At 40.1% G+C, this 22199-nt stretch overlaps 3 protein-coding genes across 3 annotated transcripts; 2 read left to right on the plus strand and 1 right to left on the minus strand.

The window, feature by feature from the left end:
- The first annotated feature begins 2808 nt into the window (after positions 1–2808).
- LOC149406705 (uncharacterized) lies at positions 2809–3408 on the plus strand. The gene has a single exon (XM_089617465.1). It carries the CDS (start codon positions 2809–2811, stop codon positions 3406–3408), a length of 600 nt encoding a protein of 199 aa, XP_089473591.1.
- A 2050-nt stretch (positions 3409–5458) lies between these two features.
- Positions 5459–5833, plus strand: LOC149406706 (uncharacterized). Its single transcript, XM_089617484.1, has one exon. It carries the CDS (start codon positions 5459–5461, stop codon positions 5831–5833), a length of 375 nt encoding a protein of 124 aa, XP_089473610.1.
- Positions 5834–11315: 5482 nt separating this feature from the next.
- On the minus strand, positions 11316–13031 carry LOC149406707 (phospholipase A1-IIdelta-like). Its single transcript, XM_089617495.1, has 2 exons — positions 12612–13031; positions 11316–12059 (listed from the first exon to the last, which is right to left on the minus strand). The coding sequence occupies exons 1-2, from the start codon at positions 13029–13031 to the stop codon at positions 11316–11318; spliced, it is 1164 nt and encodes a 387-aa protein (XP_089473621.1).
- Positions 13032–22199: the final 9168 nt, after the last annotated feature.

A 22199-nucleotide genomic window follows, 5' to 3' on the forward strand; every position in this document is an offset into this window, starting at 1 on the left:
ACGTTTGGTATATGAAAGTGATTATTTACTTAAAATTTACCAAACATTGGTTATTTAGCAATGTCAAACGTTTAAATTGACTATTTTACTAATAGATCCAATTAATAATACAAAACAACAAAAGAAATAATTATTAGTTTCTTTTACTAGAGGACCCGATTATAGATTAAAAATATAAATATATGTAACGAGACAACACGAGACTCTCACAATCATCTAAGCTCGGCAACGGTTGCAATTAGTCATGATTTTTTGTTTTTCCGTGATCGGATTGTCCTTAGTTTTTTTTTTTTTTGGCAAACATTTTGGTCCTTAATAATTGTAAGTCAGTTTATCTACTTTTTGGCTGAGATTCGTGGGCCTTCCTCCGAGGTACCAGAACTTCGCAAGTGCTCGGGAACTGGCAGGACTCTTTGGCCGTTTCATTAGTTGTTCAGTTCGACAGAGGTTCAACATGAAGATCAGGGTGGATGTTGACACGAGAAAGAGGATCCTGGCAGGTTTCTTCTGGGATCGGAAACCCTATCCACCACTTTGGATTCAGGCTAAATACGAAAATTCAGGTTGGTTATGTTACAAATGTGGTGTGTGTGGGCATGAGGAGGACGATTGTGAACGAAGATTATGGGCGAAGATCGTGGAGTCACACTCACCGGAGGTCAGATCTTACGGTGCCTGGATTCGCGAGGAATCAGGTGTTGGAACGACTTTTTCAGGGCTAGAACGGCTGGTTGGGAAGGGGAAGTTTCCGAGAGCAGCGGCGTGGAATGAAGACCAACACGCCGGCGGCAGGGCCACGAAAAAATTGACGACGGGCCTGATTGACTTTTGGCTCTCCAGAGATGCTTCAGAGTCTCCTAGTGAAAACACGGTGATTCAACTGGGGTCGAGTCTGACTCCTGGCCGGAGGAACAGTGCTGACAAGGTTTTGACCGTTGGAGGTGACGTGTCTCAGAGGACGACAAGAGAGGCTACGGACGGTTTGGTGATGGCCCCTATTTTTTCAGAAAAAAATGAGGGAGGAAGGTAGCTCTTTTTTGGGAAAAGGGAAGGCTCGAGATGAGGCTACAGAGTTTCTGAGCAAGGCAGAGAAAGCTGACGCGGATTTGGGGCTGTTGAAGAAAAATCTTTTCGATGAGGCAGAGACGCGGCTAATTCCTTTTGAGAAATCTTCCAGTGCTCAAAGTAGGGCATGATATAATATTGGGCCTAAGGGCCAGGCCCAGTCTGTTGGGTTAAAGTCCCCTCTCAAAGGGAAGACATTGGGCCAGGTGAGCAATACCTCTGAAGACCTGGTGGGCCCACCCGGATTTAATTCCAGCGCTATGGTCATCACTCCCAAGAGGAAAATAGCCGTGGATGTTTTAGGCAGAGCTGAAGAGGAAGTTTCCTTAAGCAGGGGAAGTAATAAAAAACAGCAAGCCAAGGACCTGAGGTTGAGAGAAAATTTGAAGAAAATTTTTGTGAGGTAAGTAATCTCGCGAATATTTTCCAAGGAGTCTTTGCGGAAGGAAAATGAGACGAGTTGCCCGGAAACAAACAAAAAAAGGATTTGACGTTCAAGCGACGGAAAAGAATTGGGATTGGGAAGTACAAAGTTTCTCAAGTCAAACAAACTACGGGGAATTCTATAGACGGTGACTCCAAAGAGGAAGAGGGAGGTTCCTCTAAAGAGGAAGAGGAAGAGGTGAGCAATACCTCTGAAGACCTGGTGGGCCCACCCGGATTTAATTACAGCGTTATGGCCATCACTCCAAAAGGAAAATAGCCGTGGATGTTTTAGGCAGAGCTGAAGAGGAAGTTTCCTTAAGCAGGGGAAGTAATAAAAAACAGCAAGCCAAGGACCTGAGGTTGAGAGAAAATTTAGAAGAAAATTTTTGTGAGGTAAGTAATCTCGCGAATATTTCTCAAGGAGTCTTTGCGGAAGGAAAATGAGACGAGTTGCCCGGAAACAAACAAAAAAAGGATTTGACGTTCAAGCGACAGAAAAGAATGGGGATTGGGAAGTACAAAGTTTCTCAAGTCAAACAAACTACGGGGAATTCTATAGACGGTGACTCCAAAGAGGAAGAGGGAGGTTCCTCTAAAGAGGAAGAGGAAGAGGTGAGCAATACCTCTGAAGACCTGGTGGGCCCACCCGGATTTAATTACAGCGTTATGGCCATCACTCCAAAAGGAAAATAGCCGTGGATGTTTTAGGCAGAGCTGAAGAGGAAGTTTCCTTAAGCAGGGGAAGTAATAAAAAACAGCAAGCCAAGGACCTGAGGTTGAGAGAAAATTTAGAAGAAAATTTTTGTGAGGTAAGTAATCTCGCGAATATTTCTCAAGGAGTCTTTGCGGAAGGAAAATGAGACGAGTTGCCCGGAAACAAACAAAAAAAGGATTTGACGTTCAAGCGACAGAAAAGAATGGGGATTGGGAAGTACAAAGTTTCTCAAGTCAAACAAACTACGGGGAGTTCTATAGACGGTGACTCCAAAGAGGAAGAAGGAGGTTCTAAAGTTGAGACTTATGCTACAAGCTTCGAGACCGAGGAGGCGGGTCATCCCATGCCCCCCCCCCCCCCCCCCCCCCCCAATGTTAGTTCTCTCGTGGAATTGTCGTGGCCTCAATGGAGGCACGACGGGGGAGACTCTTAGGAGTCTCGTGAGGGGGCAGAATCCGGATGTTGTTTTTCTTATGGAAACGAAGATGAGTATAGAAAGGATGAAGTTGTTTCAGAAAAGGCTTGGTTTTTGGGGAGGGGTTGCTTTTCCGGCTAATGGTTTATCGGGAGGTTTATGTTTATGGTTGAGAAAATGAATTACCATGAACGCGACTAGGGTCACAAAGAACGTTTGTGAGATGGTTGTTCGAGGGGATGATCGGGATGGGGATTGGATCCTCTATGGAGTCTATAGGCCTCCGCATGCGAATGAACATCAAGCCTTTTGGGATTCCATGTGCGAGACTATGACTCGGGAAAGAAGGCCTTGGGTTCTCGTGGGCGACCTTAATCAAATCTCTTCGGCAGGGGACAAGTCCGGAGGGAGGGCATTTTCGTGGAGGGCTAGTGGCCTCCTTAGGAACTTCTTGGATAAGTCGGGAGGAGTGGATCTAGGGGCGATCGATGGGCACTTCACTTGGTCGGATGGGCGTGACCCTTCAGTGCGTATTCGCGAGAGACTTGATAGGGCCATTGGGAGCCCGGAATGGATGTGCAAGTTCGGCAAGGCGGGAGTCAAGGTGCTTCCGATGGTGGGATCGGATCATGCTCCGATTCTTCTTGATTGCTTCCTCCATGAGGTTCGGGGAAAAATGCTTTTCCGTTTTTTCGAAGCTTGGGTCCATGTTCCGGAATGTCGCGATATCGTTAGCTCGGTTTGGTTTCCCACCGGGACCGGGTCGGGAGGGGGGCCTCTTATGTAAAAAACGAGGAGGGTGGGAAAACTTCTTCACCAATGGCAAGCCAAATATTGGAGGGTTATTCAAAAAAGTATTATAGACAAGGAAAAGGAACTCCGTCGAGTTCAAAACACGAGACCTATGGTCAACTCGGCTAGGGAAGCCCGGTTACAAAAAGAGATTGTTGAGTTGAATAGAGATGTTGAGAAAAGTGTGGAGACAAGGTTCGAGAGAGATATGGCTCAAAGATGGGGATGCTAATACGCGCTTCTTTCATACGGCGACCATTATTCGAAGAAAGAGGAATTTTATTGGGAGCTTCAAGCGCGATGACGGTTCTTTTTGCCGGTCTAGAGAGGAGATTGGGAAGCACTTGATGGATAGTTTCGGTGAGCTTTTCAAAGCCAATGAGACGAATTTCCCGAGCGGGCTCGAATGAGTTATTGAGAAGTGCATCGGGGATGACGACAATAGACGAATTGAGGCTATTCCCACCGAGGCCAAAATCAAAAGAACGGTGTGGGACATGCCCGATCTCAAAGCCCCCGGTCCGGAAGGGCTTCAAGGTATATTCTACAAACGGTATTGGGAGTTAGTAGGCAAGTCTCTTATGGAGTGTGTGCAACGTTTTTTTGAGACGGGTATTCTTGAGGAAAAGATGAGTTTCACGCATATTGTGCTCATTCCTAAAATCGGGGGCGCGGATTCCGTAAACAAGTTCCGACCGATTTGTCTTTGCAACTTTAGCTTCAAGGTCATAACCCGGATCATCACTTCCCGCATTCGTGGTCTCCTTGAGAATATGATCTCCCATTTCCAATCGGTCTTTGTCTCGGGTCGATGGATTGCGGAGAACACGATTCTCGCACGGGGAAGTCATGCATAAGATGAAGTCGATGAAAGGAAAAGGTGGCCTTGTGGGGATTAAAATCGACATGAGCAAGGCATACGATCGTATCGATTGAAGGTTCCTCCTTTAAGTGCTTAGTTGCTTCGGCTTCTCGGCAAAAGTCTCCAAGATCATAGAACAATGTGTGTGTAAGGCCTCAAGTGCGATCATCCTCAAAGGATGCCCACTCAAGCCTCTACGACTCAAACGAGGGCTCCGTCAAGGTGATCCTCTATCTCCTTATTTGTTCATCATGGTCTCCGAGGTGCTTAGCCGTCTTCTCGCCAAGGAGGAAGCGTTGGCACATTTTCATGGGATCAAAATCGGCAACCGTACCCCGAGCATCTCGCATCTCATGTTCGTCGATGATACGATCCTCTTTAGTAGGGCCAAGGTGGGAGAGGTTGAAGCGGTGTGGGGTGTTCTCGAGAAGTATCAAAGGTGGTCCGGGCAAGAGGTAAACACGTCTAAATCCGGGCTCTTTTTTTCTAAAAATTGCTCCTTGGTTTTGAAGAGGGTGATAGGTATAAGGTTCGGTATGGAGGAATGCTCGGAGGATATCACCTACTTGGGAAATCCATTGCTCATCGGTCGTAACAAATCGAAGGCCTTCGACTTTTTGAAGAAAAAAGTTCATTCGAGGCTTGAAGGGTGGATGGCCAAGACGATTTCGAGAGCGGGGAGAACTACCCTTGTGAGAGCCGTCATTCAAAGTATTCCCACGTATTCCATGTCTACTTTCAAACTTCCGTATACTTTTTGTCGATCCTTAGACAAAATGGCGAGGAGGTTTTGGTGGCAAGGAAGAAATGGCGAAGGAAGATACTTGGCACTCCGGAGTTGGGACAAGATTTGCCAACCCAAAAGCGTGGGTGGTCTTGGGTTGCGTAAGTTTGAGGACATGAACATGGCCATCATGTCGAAGATAGGATGGAACATTGCTGCGGACTCAAACCTTATGTGGGTTCATATTCTTAAAGCCAAGTATTGCCACAATTCGAACTTCATCGATGTGTGCTTCAAATGTGGTCAATCTACGGCGTGGAAAGAGATTTTGTCTACCAAAGAGCTCATTAGGCACAACTCTTGCCACGTTATTGGAGACGGTAGCAAAGCGAGAGTTTTTGTTGATTTTTGGGTGGCCCGGATTTGCTACTAAGGGCGGTGGTCGAGGAAAACCGGGGAATGAGGGTCGGTGAATTATTGGATCACAGTGGCGGTCAATGGAATGATGACGTGATTCGAAGTCTCTTTACGGAGGAGGTGGCGAGACATATAGTTAATATTCGGCCATTGCCAGGACTCCGCGAAGATCGTCTCATCTGGTCCAGGACGCAATCTGGAGCTTTCTCTGTTCAATCGGCGGTGGCGACGGCGCGCCGGGAGCTAACGTTCCCTGCGGAAGAGACTTGGCGAGAGATTTGGAAGTTGCGAATTCAGGAAATATATAAATTCTTGTTGTGGAGGATGGCGGCGGAGGTGCTCCCAACGGCGGCGAAGCTGGCGCATAAAGGCTTGTTGATTCCGATGGGGTGCCAGGTCTGCGGCAACGGCGATTAGTCGATGGCGCACTCCCTGTTTCTCTGTGCGTCGGCGAGGAAGTTGTGGACCTACGAAGAGTCAGGGGTGGTTTGGAATTTCGGTGCCAGGGCGTCTGGTCTGGAGATTGTGCGAGGGGTATTAGCAGCGAGCCGTATTTGGAGCGTCGGGGCAGCGGGTCCGAGGCGCTTTATCATGAGAGCCTGCGTTATTTTGGAGGCCATTTGGAGGTGGAGGAACGCGACGCTGTTCTCGGCTGTGCCTCCTGATCTTCACCAGGCTGTTGCGGCAATTCTTGCCGGTATTGCGGAGCGTGACAACAGCGCCGAGCAGAGCAGCAGTGAAGTCCAAAGCCGCAGGAGTGAAGGCGCAGCGGCAACATGGGGTGAGCATGGAGGCCACCTGATGCAGGGGTAGTGAAGATCAATACGGACGCGGCGTTCTCTCCGGCCGGTGCCGCAGTCGGAGTAGTGGCCAGAGATTCAGCAGGGACGTGCCTTTGGTGTTGCAGGAGTCCGGTCTCGGCGGGCTCGGTGACGGAGGCTGAGTTGATCGGCGTTTTGCAGGCGGTGTTGTTGGCCAAATTCAGGGGTATCAAAAGAGTGGTGATTGAGGGAGATAACCAAGGCATCATGTTCATTTTAAGGGACGGGAGGGAGTGCCCGGAGTGGAGAAGTCTCCCGATTTTTGAAGCTATTCGAGATCAAGCAGTTTTTTTTTTTTTTAGTTTATTCCTTTTGGTTGGGTTTCTAGGAAGGTGAATGTCGTCGTCCATGTTTTATGTAAATGGGCAGCTAAAGATCACGTTTCGGGCTTTTGTAGTTTCAGGGAGATTCCGACCCCTGTTCGGAATCGTCTTTTGACCTCCGGGTCTTTGAGTTTATTCGAGGTAACGGGTGCGCTTTCCTCTACGTCGCACCTTAGGGGGGCGTAGAGGTTTTAGGCGGCTCATTTTCAAATATATATATATATATATATATATATATATATATATATATAATGTTTTGGTTGCTGGCTTGGGATATATTATTCATGGTGTCATTCTTAATTATGTAGGTAGATGAATAGGTTAAGTCTTCCAATTAGGCCTCCAAGATTCTTTAGTGACCTCATATTCGGCTCGTCTAATAGGTTAGAGTTGTTAAGTGTTTTGTAAAATTCTAATTTCTTTTTTTATTTGGGCTCATTTGTAGCTTTTTAATGTATTAATGGAATTTCTCGATGACAAAATAAATAATAAAAAAGATAAAAGAAATCCTAACTGGTTATCTTTGTTGTACAATTTCATTTTGTGATAATATATGAAGGCGCGTCCCGGGATGCTTTTGCATTGTGAAAATTCAAAGGAAACTCCTCTATTTCTATGTTACTTGACAGATCTTCATTTATTCTATTTTGTTTCTTCATATTTTGCTTGTCATATATTGCTTTAACCACGGAATTAATGGCCCATATTATATTTCGGCTAATGTACTCAGGCGAGCTCCAAACATTGAAGGATTGAAAACTTTTGGAGAATCCAAAAATTGACATCAAAGCGTTGGCAAACAACTTTCACCGAATAACATGGTTTAGAAAAATAAATAAATAAATAAATAACTTTCACCTAATAACATAGTTATTGACCTAAATTCATGATTTAGATGATAAAAAAAAAGTTTACCATAGTTTGAGAACTATGTGTTACTCAAAGCTGAGTTGATCATTTTTCCGAGTGAAACTCACATTAAATCCACGAGACTCACATTATCGACCATGAGACTACTCTAATAGTTTCAACCGTTGCGTCCAGAAAGAATCAAACTGCGAACGTCGTAAGTATCGCTCTCACCACAAGACCTGCTATACATTTTTTTTCCCGAAATAATAGTATCTTTCTGTTCTTTTTCTATTGCCAGAAGAGGCAATATTATAAGGTAAAATGTAGAAAGAAAAAAAAAAACCCTCAAACTACTGAGCCACAGTCGAGAAACCAAATGGCACTGCAAGTGGAGAAAATAATTCTCTTGGATATTACTCCTACCTTATCAACAATTACAAGGTATGTGAGATTGAATTCTTTATTACCTTAATGTGGCATATTTGGAACAATTGGAACGGGTTGTCACGGGTCGGAGAAGCAGGATTATATTGAGTTTAGAGAGGCTAACTCTGACAAATACAGAGGAAGCATTATTTCACTGATCTAGGAATGATTTTTATCATGACATTCCTTATAGCTGTAACAGAGTGGCTCATTGTTTAGCTAGGTATGACCTTCTTGCTCGTTGTAATATGGCTTCACCAGGAATTCCTGGAAGTTTAATAAAACCTTCGCTGTTGGCTTTGAAAAAAAAAAAAAAAAAACCACCAAGCCCCAACATCCACATACTCGATTTAATAGTATTCACTTCAAAAAATCCATCACCTCAATCGATCTAAAATAAATCATTACCCTAGTTAACACGATTGAAAGAATCATCCAGGACAAAATTTCAGCCCCAATTAAAACTCACCATGTACCAAAAATGGCACTATTCTATATCTTAGAATCATATCTCGGAAACGAGACCCATAAATCTATATAATTACCGAAGTGGTAGAAGTCAGGCCGAAATGAAAAACCATACACAAAAAGCCTCCTTAGAATTTGGGTTAAACATGACAGGAACAAGGGCATGTCTATACAATGTAAACAATATATATATATATATATCTCCAAAGGCATGGTAAAGAATGACTTATCATGTTTAGGCGAAGAAAATATTTACTTTTGGGGAATCGATGAGTGGCGAGTCAGTCATCATAGGAGGAGTGAGGAGAAGCGGTGCAACCGGGGTCAAAGGGATCTTCGAATCCGCAGCAATGCCAATACTGTAGAACCCGACCACCATTCGGAGTGTCCATCGTTCCACCGCTATACACAACTCTCGAACTTTCTCATTGTTTCTCCTAAACACACACACACAGAGTTTTGCTTCAGTCCCAAGGAATCAAGCACAAAAAACAAACTTGCCAAGAGATAAAGGGAAACTCAGAGTAGTCATATCAGTCTCGTTCTAGCTCAGCTGAGCGAGAATATTCTGAAAGGTTGCAACTTTGAATTGCCACGAATATTACTGTAAAAATGCCAGCATTGAAGGCATACATATCATACCAGTATTGTCAGCAAAGTGAATATCTTTGAGACTAAGCTGTGAATCAACCACAGACACAGAGCGGAATAAAGCGAAAACCTAACGTGCGTTTGTTACAAACATGATTTGGGGGTAAAATAGAAGTGGACGAGTTGTACCCCCGAAATGAGCAGTGTGGAAGCGACAAGCGCGAGGGTGATTTTGAGAAGAGTCGAACTGGGTTTTGCAGGTCTTACACGTTCTCAGCACCTTCGTGTTTGGGTCGCTGCTTGGGTCCACCGCAGAGCAACGGAGGCGAAGAATGAAGTTGGATTTCGGTCTTGGGTTTCCATGGAGTCGGAGAGAAATTAGAGACCGAGGAAGTGATTGGGGAAGAATTAGATGGTGAAGAGACATCTTCGCATACTTTCACGACTGATCTTCGTCGAGAGAAAACAGAGGAATCGAGAGAAAGAGAAGATTTGGGGATTTTCTGAACAATACTTCTCATTGATTGAAAATGAAAATACAAAAAATGATATATACTGCAATAAACAGTGTCGTTCAGATAACAAACTAAAAAAAGAAAAGAGCTGTCGTTTTACAGTACCAAACGACAGTGAACTAAGGCTAATAACAACAGAAAAGGGCTAAACAATAACCGAACCGATCCGGAACCGAAATTCGGTGCCACGTCATCAAACCGAAAATTCGGTTCGGTTAACCGAAACCGAATTTAAGAACCGGTTCGGTTATCGGTTTTGAATATCTAAAAATTCGGTTATCGGTTATTTAACCAATTTTTTTTATCCAGTTTTGAAACCGGATAACCAGTTTTAAAACCGGATAACCGATTTTAACCGGTTAACCGATTTTAACCGGATAACCGATTTGGATAATTGTAAGATCTTTAAATTTGGTCATCCAATTTTGAAATCAGTTAACCGATTTTTTCGGTTAACCGGTTTCAGAAATGGTTAACCAGTTTTAAAACGGTTATAAAATCAGTTATCGGTTTTACAAAACTGGTTAACCGAATTTTCGGTTAACCGATTTTCGGTTTTGGACCAATTCGGTTCGGTCATCGGTCCAAAATTTTCAAAACCGAAAATTCGGTTTCGGTTTTCAAATTGGTCCAAAACCGAACCGAACGAACCGATTTCACCCTTAGCAATAATGTTAACATACATGTCATTTTATTTATTTTCTAGTTTGTTTGCAATTAAAATTGATATATTATTAAGTGTGATTATCCTCTATCACATATTAAAATTAATTATCATATAAATTAGAATATATAAAATAAATTGATTTCATATGCAATTTTGTGATAAATATTAATACAATTATATATAAAATATATAAATATAATAAGTATTGCGGTTGATTTGTAATTAGATAAATTAATTTATATTATTAAAATCTCACTTCAAAATAAAGTGAGAATAGTGAAACTTCATATTTGGAGTTTCACTATTCATTATTAACACCATAATAGAGTGAGTAATGGAGTTGGATTTGAGTGAATCCAACTCCATTTTGTCACATATCACTCCACTATGTAGTGAGGGAGATGCTCTTATCTCAACACCATAATAACCAGCGTTTAATATATTAATTCATCAGTAGTTTTTTTAAATTAATCGCTATCTAAAATCAGGAAAATCTAAAATCTAAAATTGTTTTTTTTAAGCAACGATCAGTTTATTTAATGCAAAACCATAACAAAAAATGAATTTGCAATTCTTACTTGTTTTTCATTCAATTACGTATGATACAAATTTGCAGCATGGACTTCCAACGAGAAACCGAAAATCCAAAAACTTGCGAAAGTCACGACATTGACGAGCCCACTCATGGATATTCATTCCCAAAAAATTTACGCTCTAAATGTCTATCTTAGGCATGCGGGGGTGTTAGGATATCCCACATTGACTGAAGATATATCTTTTGTACTCCTTATAATAAAGATCATGTGTTATTCTCTTATTGCCAATTAGTTTTAATATGAAACTCATGATACTTAAGTGAGTGCTTTATTTCAAGATATATAACTTGGGGCGATCATTGTCACAGGTAAACCCATGCTATCTTTAGAACATAATTCAGAATAATTTTAAAAGCATTTTTATTCAAATTTGAAACAAAGATCATAAGGAGTGACTGGAGTAGTAGTAGTACTCTTATCAATTAACCCCTCACGAACATCCACACACTTAACAGACACGAACATACACACACTTAACAGACTATAAATAAGGGGTGAGCGGAGTAGTAATACCCTTATCAATCAACCCCTCATGAACATAACCATAACACATTCAAAACAACGACTAGCCTCACTTATTCCATAGTCTTATCAAATTGCAAGGCAAGGTAGTGGAGGTGGATAGCTTTTGAAGTAGCTATTAAGGAAGTCTCCACACTTGAGCGACGGTGTCGAAAACCAGCCCTTTTTTGTTCTTGTCATTCCACCAATTTGCGGGAGCTCTGTCGTATGCATCCGAGCTCTTGTTGATCAAAACCGGGGATCGAGGCACAGCGAAGTTGTAGGACTTGTCATTGAAATTGTACGCGGCGACGAGGTGCAAGAGAATCTCCAAGTTGTGCGAGTAGAGAGGAAAATACTTCTTGATGTACGGCGACTTTTGAATGTTGAGGCTCACCGCGAATTTGTGCACCATGACGTAGCCTTTAACTTGCAGAGCCTGAGGCACGAGGTCTTTGTCTTCGTAGATGTGCAGCGTTCCGAGGTTCTTGACCTCGTCCACTTGCTTCTTGAAGGCTGCATTGCCAGAGGCCGGAGCGCTGAAGGCAACGCAGCCGACGTGGACCCTATCTCCCCAGATTTTGTTGACAGCGAGATCGTAGGCAGAAATCGTCGCGAGGGCCCCGCCGAGGCTGTGGCCGGTGACGTACACGATGGGCCGGTCCAGGTTGGTGTGATGGTTGACGATGTTGGTGACGCTGTCGTGGATCTGTTGCCTCAGGCTTCCATGGTACACGGTGACAGAGGTGTAGAGGGAGAGCCACCCGTTGTGCACCGCGGCGCTGTCGGAGAAGAACGAGTCTGGGACAACGCCGCGGGTCCTAGCCTGCACGAGCAGCTCTTTCGCTGGGGACATGGATGTTTCTAGGTTGCTCAACCACTCCTGAGAGAGCAGGGACGAAGTCAAGAATCATTGAAGGTCTAATTTATAAATTTTTAGTGTAAGAAAATGTATAAATTTATCCATGTCCCCAGTTCTTTCGCTGGGGATATGGATACTTTTAGGTTGGTCGTCCGCTCCTGAGAGCAGAGACGAAGCCATAAATTTAAATGCAAAAAGAAGTTCAGGCAAGGCTAATTTATAAATTTTTAGTGTAAAAAAATATAAAATTTATCCATGTCCCTAGTTCTTTCGTTGGGGACATAGATATTTTTAAGTTGGTCGCCCACTCGTGAGAGCAAGGATGAAGTCATAAATTTAGATGTAAAAAGAAGTTCAGGCAAGGTTAATTTATAAATTTTTTGTGTAAAAAATGTAAAAATTTATCCATGTCCCAAGTTCTTTCGCCGAGGACATGGATACTTTTAGGTTGGTCGCCCATTCCTGAGAGCAATGATGAAGTTTAAAAATTTAGATTAAAAGGGCTAGTATGTATATATATATATATATATAATAAAGGTTCAGGGAAGGCTAATAAAGGAGCTTCGTCCTTACTTGAGAGGTCTGCGTCCCGCGCAGGACAACATAGATCTCCAGTTCCTTCTTTGCTCGGAGCTCGGACTCGGTGGGATAGGCCACGAAGCCGACCCAGTCGGATAGGCCGGTCGTGTGGGTAACGGGGTTCAAGCCCCGTGCTTGGCGCTTCAGGTAGTTGTCCAGCAGGGCGATCACGCCGGTGTTGGCGTAGAGAAAGGAGTGAATCCGATATTTGGAGCCATCAACGAGCCGCACTTTTGAGAACAGTTCGTCCTTGGTGAAGAGGCTTTGCCCGACGGTCGGGGAACCGTTGGTGCCGTCAAAGGCGTCGTACGTCGCTTGGGCAAAGTTTCCGCACCTCAGAATAAACTTCTTGTTCTCCTCGTCTGACCCTTCTCCCGCCTTAGCCAACATAAAGTTCACTGCAGAAGCAGCCATTTTTTTTTTATTATTATTATTATCTCTCACACTCTGACTATGCAAACAAATTAACTCGATGTTTTGCTCTCTACATGCAGTGATGCCCACCGTCCCTATTTATAGACAGTAATGCAGGGTGTAGATCCAAGAATAACAAACTGTTTTCATGATTAATATCAACAATTTCAAATACCTAACGAATAAAAGAGAAAACACGATTTGCATGCAATTTCTTGATGGTACTATCTCAAGTCTTATCTACTTTTCTCTTTTGCTAAATAAAAAAAACGAATAAAAGAGAAAACACGATTTGCATGCAATTTCTTGAATGGTACTATCTCAAGTCTTATATACTTTTCTTTTTTGCTAAATAAAAAAAACGTTTTTTTTTTCTTCCTTCAAATAAAACCACGTGTCGTCAACTTTTGTGCTACTTTGTGTTTAGCAATTTGTATATGGATAATCACGAAGTTGAGTGTAGATAATTTTATTGTATTATTATATTTCTCAATTATTGGACCGGATTTTTAAACAGAAATCGCTAATAGAAAGGAATAATATCAAAACTCCTGACCACTCAAAAAATTTTGGTCAAAATCTATTAATTATATTTTTTTTTAAATAATGATTACTCATATTGTAGGATTACGTTTTTAACCTTTTTTCGCTCTATTTTCTCATTTTAATTACCTATCATTTAAAAATAAAACAAACGACTCGGAATATTTTTTTAGCTAAATTTCACATTTTAAATTATTTTTTCCTAATTTTAAATCATAAAATAAAATCATCAAAACTATCAAATTTGTCAACAAATATATCAATAAATCTTGAAAGAAAACTCTCAAATTCTTTAAAGATTTATTGACTTACCTAATTTTTTTTCTTTACTATGTCATATTCATAATTTTGGAATAAAAGTAAAATAATAAATTTTGGTTTAAAAGTTTCTAAATGGTCATAGATTTAGAATTATCACTAATACAAATCCAAATGTAAGTGTATCAACTAAATATATATGATCATTTATTCTCTGGATTTACATCTATTTACCAAGTATTCAAACGGAAATTTATCCATTTACATTGAATTACTAATTTAACCTCAAGTGCTATTATTTAATTTGCTTGCACCATGTCCACTCTAACTTTTTCTCCAATCCGAACTCACTCATGTGTTGGCCGGTCCTTTCCTACTCTTTAGGCCCGGTGAGTCTTATATGGATTAGTATAAATCAAGGATTTAAAAACCGGGGGAACCGGACGGGAACCGGTCCGGTTCCCCCTTTTTGGAGCTCCCCGGCACCGGAACCACCAAAACCGGAACTTTCCGGTGGTTCCGGGAAAACCGTCGCGACCCAGACCATTTTTGCCAGCTTTCCGACCGGATCCCGCCGTCCCGCCCATTTCCCGACGCGACGAAGGCCAAATCTTCCCAGATCCCGCCGGTAACCCGTTTCCCGGTCCACTTCCCGGCCAAATTTTATTTTTTGATGATTTTGAGTTTAAAACTTGAAATTTCTTGATAATTTTTGAAGATTAAGTATAAATTGATAGTTGTGAACTTAAATGTAGTGTTGATTTAAGGTTTGTGTTCATGATTCTAATTTTTTGTAATTAATCCGAATTATTTGGTAATTTTTTGATTATTTAGTGATGATTAAGGTTATGATGAAGTGGTTTATTGATTTATGAAGATATTTTGTGACTTGTTTTTAATTTTAGAAATTTTGTGTTGATGTTTGTAATTTTTTTGGATTAATCCGAATTATTTGATAATTTTGTGATTAGTTAGTGATGATTAAGGTTATGATGAACTTGTTTATTGATTTATGAATAAATTTGTGACTTGTTTTTAATTTTAGAAATTTTGTGTTGATGTTTGTAATTTTTTTGGATTTAATCCGAATTATTTGATAATTTTGTGATTAGTTAGTGATGATTAAGGTTATGATGAACTTGTTTATTGATTTATGAAGAAATTTTGTGACTTGTTTTATCCTACGTACTTTGTATGTTTTTTTTGTATATTTCTTTTCTGAATTCCCCTCGGTAAATACCGGTATTTGACGGTATTCCTCTACGGTAACGGTAAGTTCAACGGTACCGGTTTCCTTTTTTTTTCTCGCTTCCCCCGGTATTCCTTTACGGTACGGGCGGTTACCAGTAAATTCGAAGGCTCGGAACGGTAACGGTAACGGTATTTCGATCCTTGGTATAAATAGCTTGCAGTAGCCTTTTTTCGTAATTTTTTCTATATTAGTCGCTAAATTTTTTAATTTTCATAAAGAACCGTTTTAATTTCTGTAGTGTCTATTTTGCCCTTAGTAATTGTTGACCAGATTTCAATAATTGTTAACCAGATTTCAATAGCTATTACCAGATTTCAATAATTGGTAACCAGATATCAATATACCAATATTTTGAACCAGATTTCAATAACTATTAATCAGATTTCAATAACTATTAACGAGATTTCAAAAACTAATAACCATATTTTAATAGCCGTTGACCATATTTCAATATTTGTTGACCAAATTTCAATGACTGTTGACCAAATTTGGAGTGCAAGGATATTTTTTCCTGGAGAAAAGGGAAATGGTTACTGTCAAAGTGTTTTGAAAACATGAGTGAGATATGAAAAGTGACCACGTTTGAGGCTAGTTATGTAATTTGTTGTAATGACCACAAAAGACTTATTTTCAATAAATGAAACTGTTGTGGAGGAAAACAGAAAAGACAATAAATAGATGGACTTAAATGAGCAAATAAGGGGGGGACTTAGAAGCAAATTTTGAGAACTTTCTTCTATGGGCATTAAGAGCCACGAATTTGTCTTTTTCCGCTCATTTTTCACTAGCAACAGAAGCAAAATAAAGAGAAAAAAAAATCAGCCAAGAGAAAGGCAGAGAGAGAGAGAGAGACGAAGTTTTGTGAGATAAACTCACCGAAAAGCAAGTTCCTCATCCGATTTTTGGTTTTCAAGGTGAGATTTCTCTTATTCCTTTTTTCTTTCTTCGAAATTCCAAGGAAGAGAAACCCATGGATTCTAAAAAATGAGGGTTTTCCTAAACTGGGGTGTTTCTGATTTTGGTGTTCAACGCAACTTGTCGGGCGAGGAGTAATCTCGTGAAGACGAAGGCGCAAGAGTTAACTCTTTGTTTTCTCGTCAGCATCCCAACTGAGGTTGGCCTCTTCCTCTTGATCACGACGGGATTTTTGGAACTCCGACGCATAGTGACCGTACACATCGCAATTAAAGCACTTGATCTTACTTTTATCACGACCTTGGCCATGGCTATCAATGCCATTTTCGTCACTCATTTTCATCTGTGACACCCACTCCGAGTTTGTGAGAAGCAAATTTCATTCTTCCTTCTCGTTGTAGCCACGGAGTCTCTCTTCGTGGCCATTGAGAAGACATATCATCTCTTTCATGGTCATCGTCTTAAAATTGCCAAATTGCTCGATCGACGTTACAATCTGCAAAAATCTTGGCAGGATGACCCAGAGAAGTTTCTTGACGATGTATAACTCTTCTACTTTGTCGTCCAATGCTCGGATACCGTTGACAATCACTGTTTATCATGCAAAGCAGCTCTAATTCACTTTTCAAAGTTTGCACATTCGCCTCCTTGATGCGCTCCGCGCCCTTGTGCATCGTCTTGAGCATCTTTCATGCTTCCTTAGCTGAGTTCTTCTCCGGCAACATTAGGAGCAAATCTTTTTAGGACTTCTTGATAGATGGCGGCAAAATCCAACCTATCTGTGTGATCGTCAACGTCGATGTGCTCAATAACAGCTCACACACATTGAGCCTGCAAGTTGACTGCATCTTGATTGTCCATGCGACTTAGTTGCTCCGTGTGAGCAAACGGGTATTGAAGCGACATGACGCAGTCTCTTCTGCCTTTCTGCATCGCTACATCTTCTGTGATGATCCGGCTCAGCGACGACATCTACTTATGCATATCCCCAGAGCTCTGATACCAAACGTTGGATACATCCCTGCACTAACACAAACGGGAACAGAGACCAACACTCATAGTGTTTGGACTAAGAAAAAAATTATAAAAGTCGAGAATGAAACAATGTAATCTGAAGCAATTTTCTTGGTAATGGACTATTTTATAAACAAAGAGAATGCTTTACAAATATATAGGAAAATAACATCTATACTTAAAATAACCACTAATCCACACATCTCGCAGACCATTTGTTAGCAAAATTATATTAATATTGACGGAAATATACGACAATTTGCATGGAAGGAAATTACATGAAATTAACAAAATACATATAAAAACCCGGTTCAACCTTAGACCCAGAAAACCAAATTCGGAGAAGACGGAAGGAAACAGTCGAGGCCCGTTGGACGGTTTCCTTGAAGCTTTTTATCGCCCTCCCACGGATGCTGGAACACGTGAGCGAAAACCTCCCAGGATACAACGACTACAGAGGTAAGCTTAGCACCAATAGGCTTGACTCTCGGCGAACTAGGACCTGTGCGAAACTATCACCACGACAAAACAAAAGAAAAGAATTTCTGGGAAGAGGGAAGCTCGGGAACAGTGGGAGTATTAGATTATGTGTGTGTTTTCGAAATGAGAGGAAGCTCAGCCTTTTATAGGCATATGCTATACCCTAAGCAACAGCTCTAAACGGCCACCATTAAGCTCAATAAAGCTCCATAACTCATGGTAATGGAGAGGTTACAAACCGTAAGCCATAATGCACTCCATAACTCGTGATCAAGGAGAGAAACCGTTCCATAATGCACAGCCATAAATGCATAGATTCAAACCAACGGTTCCATGTTTAATTCCCAACATAATGCAATAAGTTATTTGTGGAATTAAAACTTTCAGAAGTGAAATTTGTAGTAAAAAGAAAGCCCGAGACTGAGACAATTCCCGAAGCCCGAAGCCCAAGGCCCGAGGCCCGAGGCCCGAGCCCGGCCCGGCCCGGCGGCGCATGAGGGGTTAAGGGTTAACCCACACACACTCTCCTCTCTTGCACTTGGATATCCACTAATTAAAGAGGATAGTATTTAAACACTACTACAACACACATCCCCATGCAATGTGGGACTCTTGGTATTCCACTTCCACAACACAACATTAATGTGTTTCTTTAGCCTACTTTGAGCATCAATTTCTCATTCATCCTAGGTCCGATTTTGGCAAACCAATATTCAATTTTATACCCCTCGTTACGAGGAATCAGTATCACTTGGAATTATTCAAATCCGATTAGTGGAACCCACTCAAATTGTTGCCACAAATCAGCCATACACATATAAACAAATAAACCTATTTATTTACTTAATTCCAACACCATTTCTACACGTTTTAATAAAAAATAACAACCCACGAGCTAGTCTACGTGGTAAAAAAAAACATTCATTGACAAAGTCAAGTTACAACTCGCAGAAACTAATGTACATGGAGATGAGATTCACCATGCCACCTAGCTCCAAATAGCCTCCACAACCAAGCTTCATTAATGGCTGCTTCGATGATTGTAAACGAGTTCAATACACAAGTCACACCTTCCCAAATCGTAGACATTGCGAAAATGGCCATCGATATGAGGACGAAACCACAGTATCATCTCGCCCCTAAATTCCCTTCCTTGCAGAAGCCCTTCATCAAAGTGTTGTAGCTCACGTGGCTCGGCTTCACCCGTTGTCCTGTTAACCTCTCCCACATCTCTTTTTACGTCCTTTGACAGCTTCACTTTTATAAACATTTAATTTATTTATTTTTATTCAATGAAGTGATATTTTTCACGTCTAACCTTGTTAATTGAATTTTAGCTAACGAATGTTCATTAAACGTAATATTGAGTATTTATGTCGTTATTAAGTATTAACCCTAATTAAAAATGCAACAACAATGAAAAGAAAATAATTATTATTTTTTTACTACTAGAGTACCCAATAAAAAAATATAACCAGACAAACAAGATATGATTCTCACGATCATCTAAGCACCGTGGCAGTTGCAATTAGACCATCTCCAACCCCGTGCATAATGGAGTGAGAAGTGACAAAATGGAGTTGGATTTGCTCCAATCCAACTCTATTTTTCACTCCATTATGGACTGAGTAAATAGTGAAACTCTAAATATGTAGTTTCACTATTCATTCCACTCCATTTTGGATGAGATTTTAATAATATTAAAATAATTTAACTAATTGCAAAACGACCCCAAAATTTATTGCATTTTATATTTTATATGTAATTATAATAATTTATCACAAAATCATTTTTATTAATCTACTTTGGTATGAACATTGATCAAAAGTCATTAACTTACATGGCATGTATAAAAATTAAAAGCCTATAAAATAAATGGCTAAACATAATACATTATTACAAAGTCAAGTGCAAACAATATGATAGAGATAAGCAATATCTAGTATTTAGGAGTGTAGAGTTTATGTTTGTTATGATAATGCAAACAATAAATTGTTTTTGTATCTTTGTTATCTAGTATGCTTTTTTATATGTTAAGTTTTAATTAGTATGATGTCATTCACTTTATAATTGCTTGCAAATATTTAAATGTTATATGTGATGTATGTTTATTTTATAAAAAAAAAATTACTTTCTATTTATTGGAAAGTCATGTAATCATTTAAATTTTTATAATATGTATAAAAAATAAAATAGTTAGATACAAAAGATGCAAGTTAAATAAGGGCACTGTAGTACAGTAGAACAAATAGAGGCATCCGGTGCGACGATTGTCGCACCTAATGTCCCAAAAATCGCACCTAATAGTTTATTTGGTGCGACTTGTCGCACCTAAAAATCCGTCTATAAAAGTATTAGGTGCGACATGTCGCACCTAAAAGTGTCCATATTAGGTGCGACATGTCGCACCTAATTTCGCGTCTATTTTGCTTCCAAAATTCTTGAAATTGACGGGTGATTTCGTATCGGGTGCGACATGTCGCACCGAATAAGCTTCCCGCCATTATATTCGGTGCAACATGTCGAACTGAATATGTTATTTTAATTAAAAAAAATTACAAATTTATATATTAGAAAATTAAATCAAAATTAATCTATGTCGCACCTAATTTCGCGTCTATTTTGCTTCCAAAATTCTTGAAATTGACGGGTGATTTCGCATCGGGTGCGACATGTCGCACCGAATAAGCTTCCCGCCATTATATTCGGTGCAACATGTCGCACTGAATATGTTATTTTAATTAAAAAAAATTACAAATTTATATATTAGAAAATTAAATCAAAATTAATCTATAAGTAAATAAAAATTAATTAACAAAATTATAAGCCATCATATGACCATGTCAAAAAATTTATTGACATTCATTTCATTCTATGTCCAAAAGGACAAAAATACCATTTTGACAATTTTCGTAAAACTTGTCTCGTTCTTGTTTTGACTTAGCTTCTAGTTTAACTATTCATACTCGATATGATTTGTGACAGTGACCTCATGAATCCAAATGAACAAAGCTTGAGCTAAAATACTTGGACTCAAAAGTTCACAAACCTTTTCCAAGTTTAGCTTAATGCTAACTACTCCACTAAAGAGTTGACACTGAGAATCTCTCGGTTCAAATGAATTTATTTTCTACTCAAGAATTCAACTAAATTGTGATGAGTGGATCCACTGAATATTATCTATGTTTACCATTCATGAATATCATCAGCTAGTCGGGATTTACAAAATTACCATTTTACCCTTCTAGTTGTTATTTCCTCAACTCCTTTGTCTCTTGTGAATAAGTTAGGAACAATGTATTGACGAGGAGCTAACAAGTCACATTGTTTCATCCAAAAGAGTCAAGACTCAATTTGGACACTGGCCATTTCATTTATTCACATTCCAAGGAACAAAGCATGAAGTGATACACATTGCATTTCAGCAATCTTGTACATGAATTCCATATCTATGAGAACTTCACAAAGTTACTCATGACATCTTCATAACTTAGTACTTCACCAATAGGTCCTGTTAAGAATCACATAGTGAATCCGAACTCTGACTTTCTCAAATGAGAATACGTAAGCTATGAAATGTCATGTCTCATTTCAGGATTGAGGTAAGCATGATGCAATTCATACGTAGTGACCTCAAGACATAAGAGGTTAAATGGTTTGTTCTTATCTTGTCTCTAGAAGTGCACTGGTTAATTCAGTACCTTCGGAAGATACCTAGAAGAACTATAGAGTCTCCAACTCTCAATGCCTCATAACCAGACATCATAGATTCTCCTAACAATCGTACTGAGGTCAATAGTCATTTGACCCTTAGATTGCGAATATATCGTTTTAAGCAAACTACGAAGAGTTTGTTCATGCAAATCTACATTTGTCTCTTCGTAAGTTGTTAAGTTTGTTTATGGACTAAAGACTAAGGTTTTATCATAAAGCTTCAAACAGACAATGAAGAATGAATGAACGTTTCAACTTTTATTAATAAATAAGCAATTACAAGCAAGAGTCTTCGTAAGACTATATTACATCAAATGTACATAAATAGACACTAATACTCCTCTTGTGGGCACCATTGACAACACCCCAAAACTTCGTGCATCTCGTACTCATCTGAATCTTCCTGGGAGATCACGGTGTTTTGCTCCTCCGCTTGTTGCAAAATATCTATCGTCATGGCGATGACTTGATCCTTCACCAAAAAACCACCAAAATTTATCAGATAAGAATAATTTAAGTAATTAAACATAGTAAATAAAACAAGTAACTTACAAATTGCGACTTCTCGAAGTCCGTCGTCCACGATCCCTTAGCGTCATGGTGTTTTTCTGACCATATTGCTAAAGCCGAGCCCATACTCCTATCTTCATTTCGCTGTAATTTTTTAACATTAAAATAAGAATCACATATATATTGCATCTTAATATTAAGCGACTTACGTTCTTCAAGCGATGACAAAAAAAACTAAGCGATCCTTGTCTCGCCTTCGTCTTCTTCTTCTTCTTCTTCTTCTTCTTCTTCGGTTGCGAAGAGACTTCGCCTGCGAGACATAAATTCATTAAATTCAATATTAAGAAATTCAAATAACCCTCGGAAGTTCAACTCATACCTTATGCTCCGGCGAGTCGAACGTCTCTATTGCCTTCAACCAGACTTCCTGGTTATAGCCTTCGGGAGTTTCGTTTCTAGCGAGATCCTTACTCCCGCAAAAC

The sequence above is a fragment of the Urtica dioica genome, chromosome 1, assembly GCF_054948205.1.
Source record: "Urtica dioica subsp. dioica isolate 48M chromosome 1, U.dioica_male_clone48M_v1_H2, whole genome shotgun sequence".
In the NCBI taxonomy this organism is placed as follows: Eukaryota; Viridiplantae; Streptophyta; class Magnoliopsida; order Rosales; family Urticaceae; genus Urtica; species Urtica dioica.

What these genes read in the sequence shown, in the direction of transcription:
- LOC149406707 (XM_089617495.1), bottom strand. Translation starts at nt 13,031, where the DNA reads ATGGCTGCTTCTGCAGTGAACTTTATGTTGGCTAAGGCGGGAGAAGGG. An exon ending in GCGGGACGCAGACCTCTCAA is followed by an intron (nt 12,060 to 12,611) that starts GTAAGGACGAAG and finishes CTGCTCTCTCAG; the next exon opens with GAGTGGTTGAGCAACCTAGA.
- LOC149406705 (XM_089617465.1), top strand. Translation starts at nt 2,809, where the DNA reads ATGAACGCGACTAGGGTCACAAAGAACGTTTGTGAGATGGTTGTTCGA.
- LOC149406706 (XM_089617484.1), top strand. Translation starts at nt 5,459, where the DNA reads ATGAGGGTCGGTGAATTATTGGATCACAGTGGCGGTCAATGGAATGAT.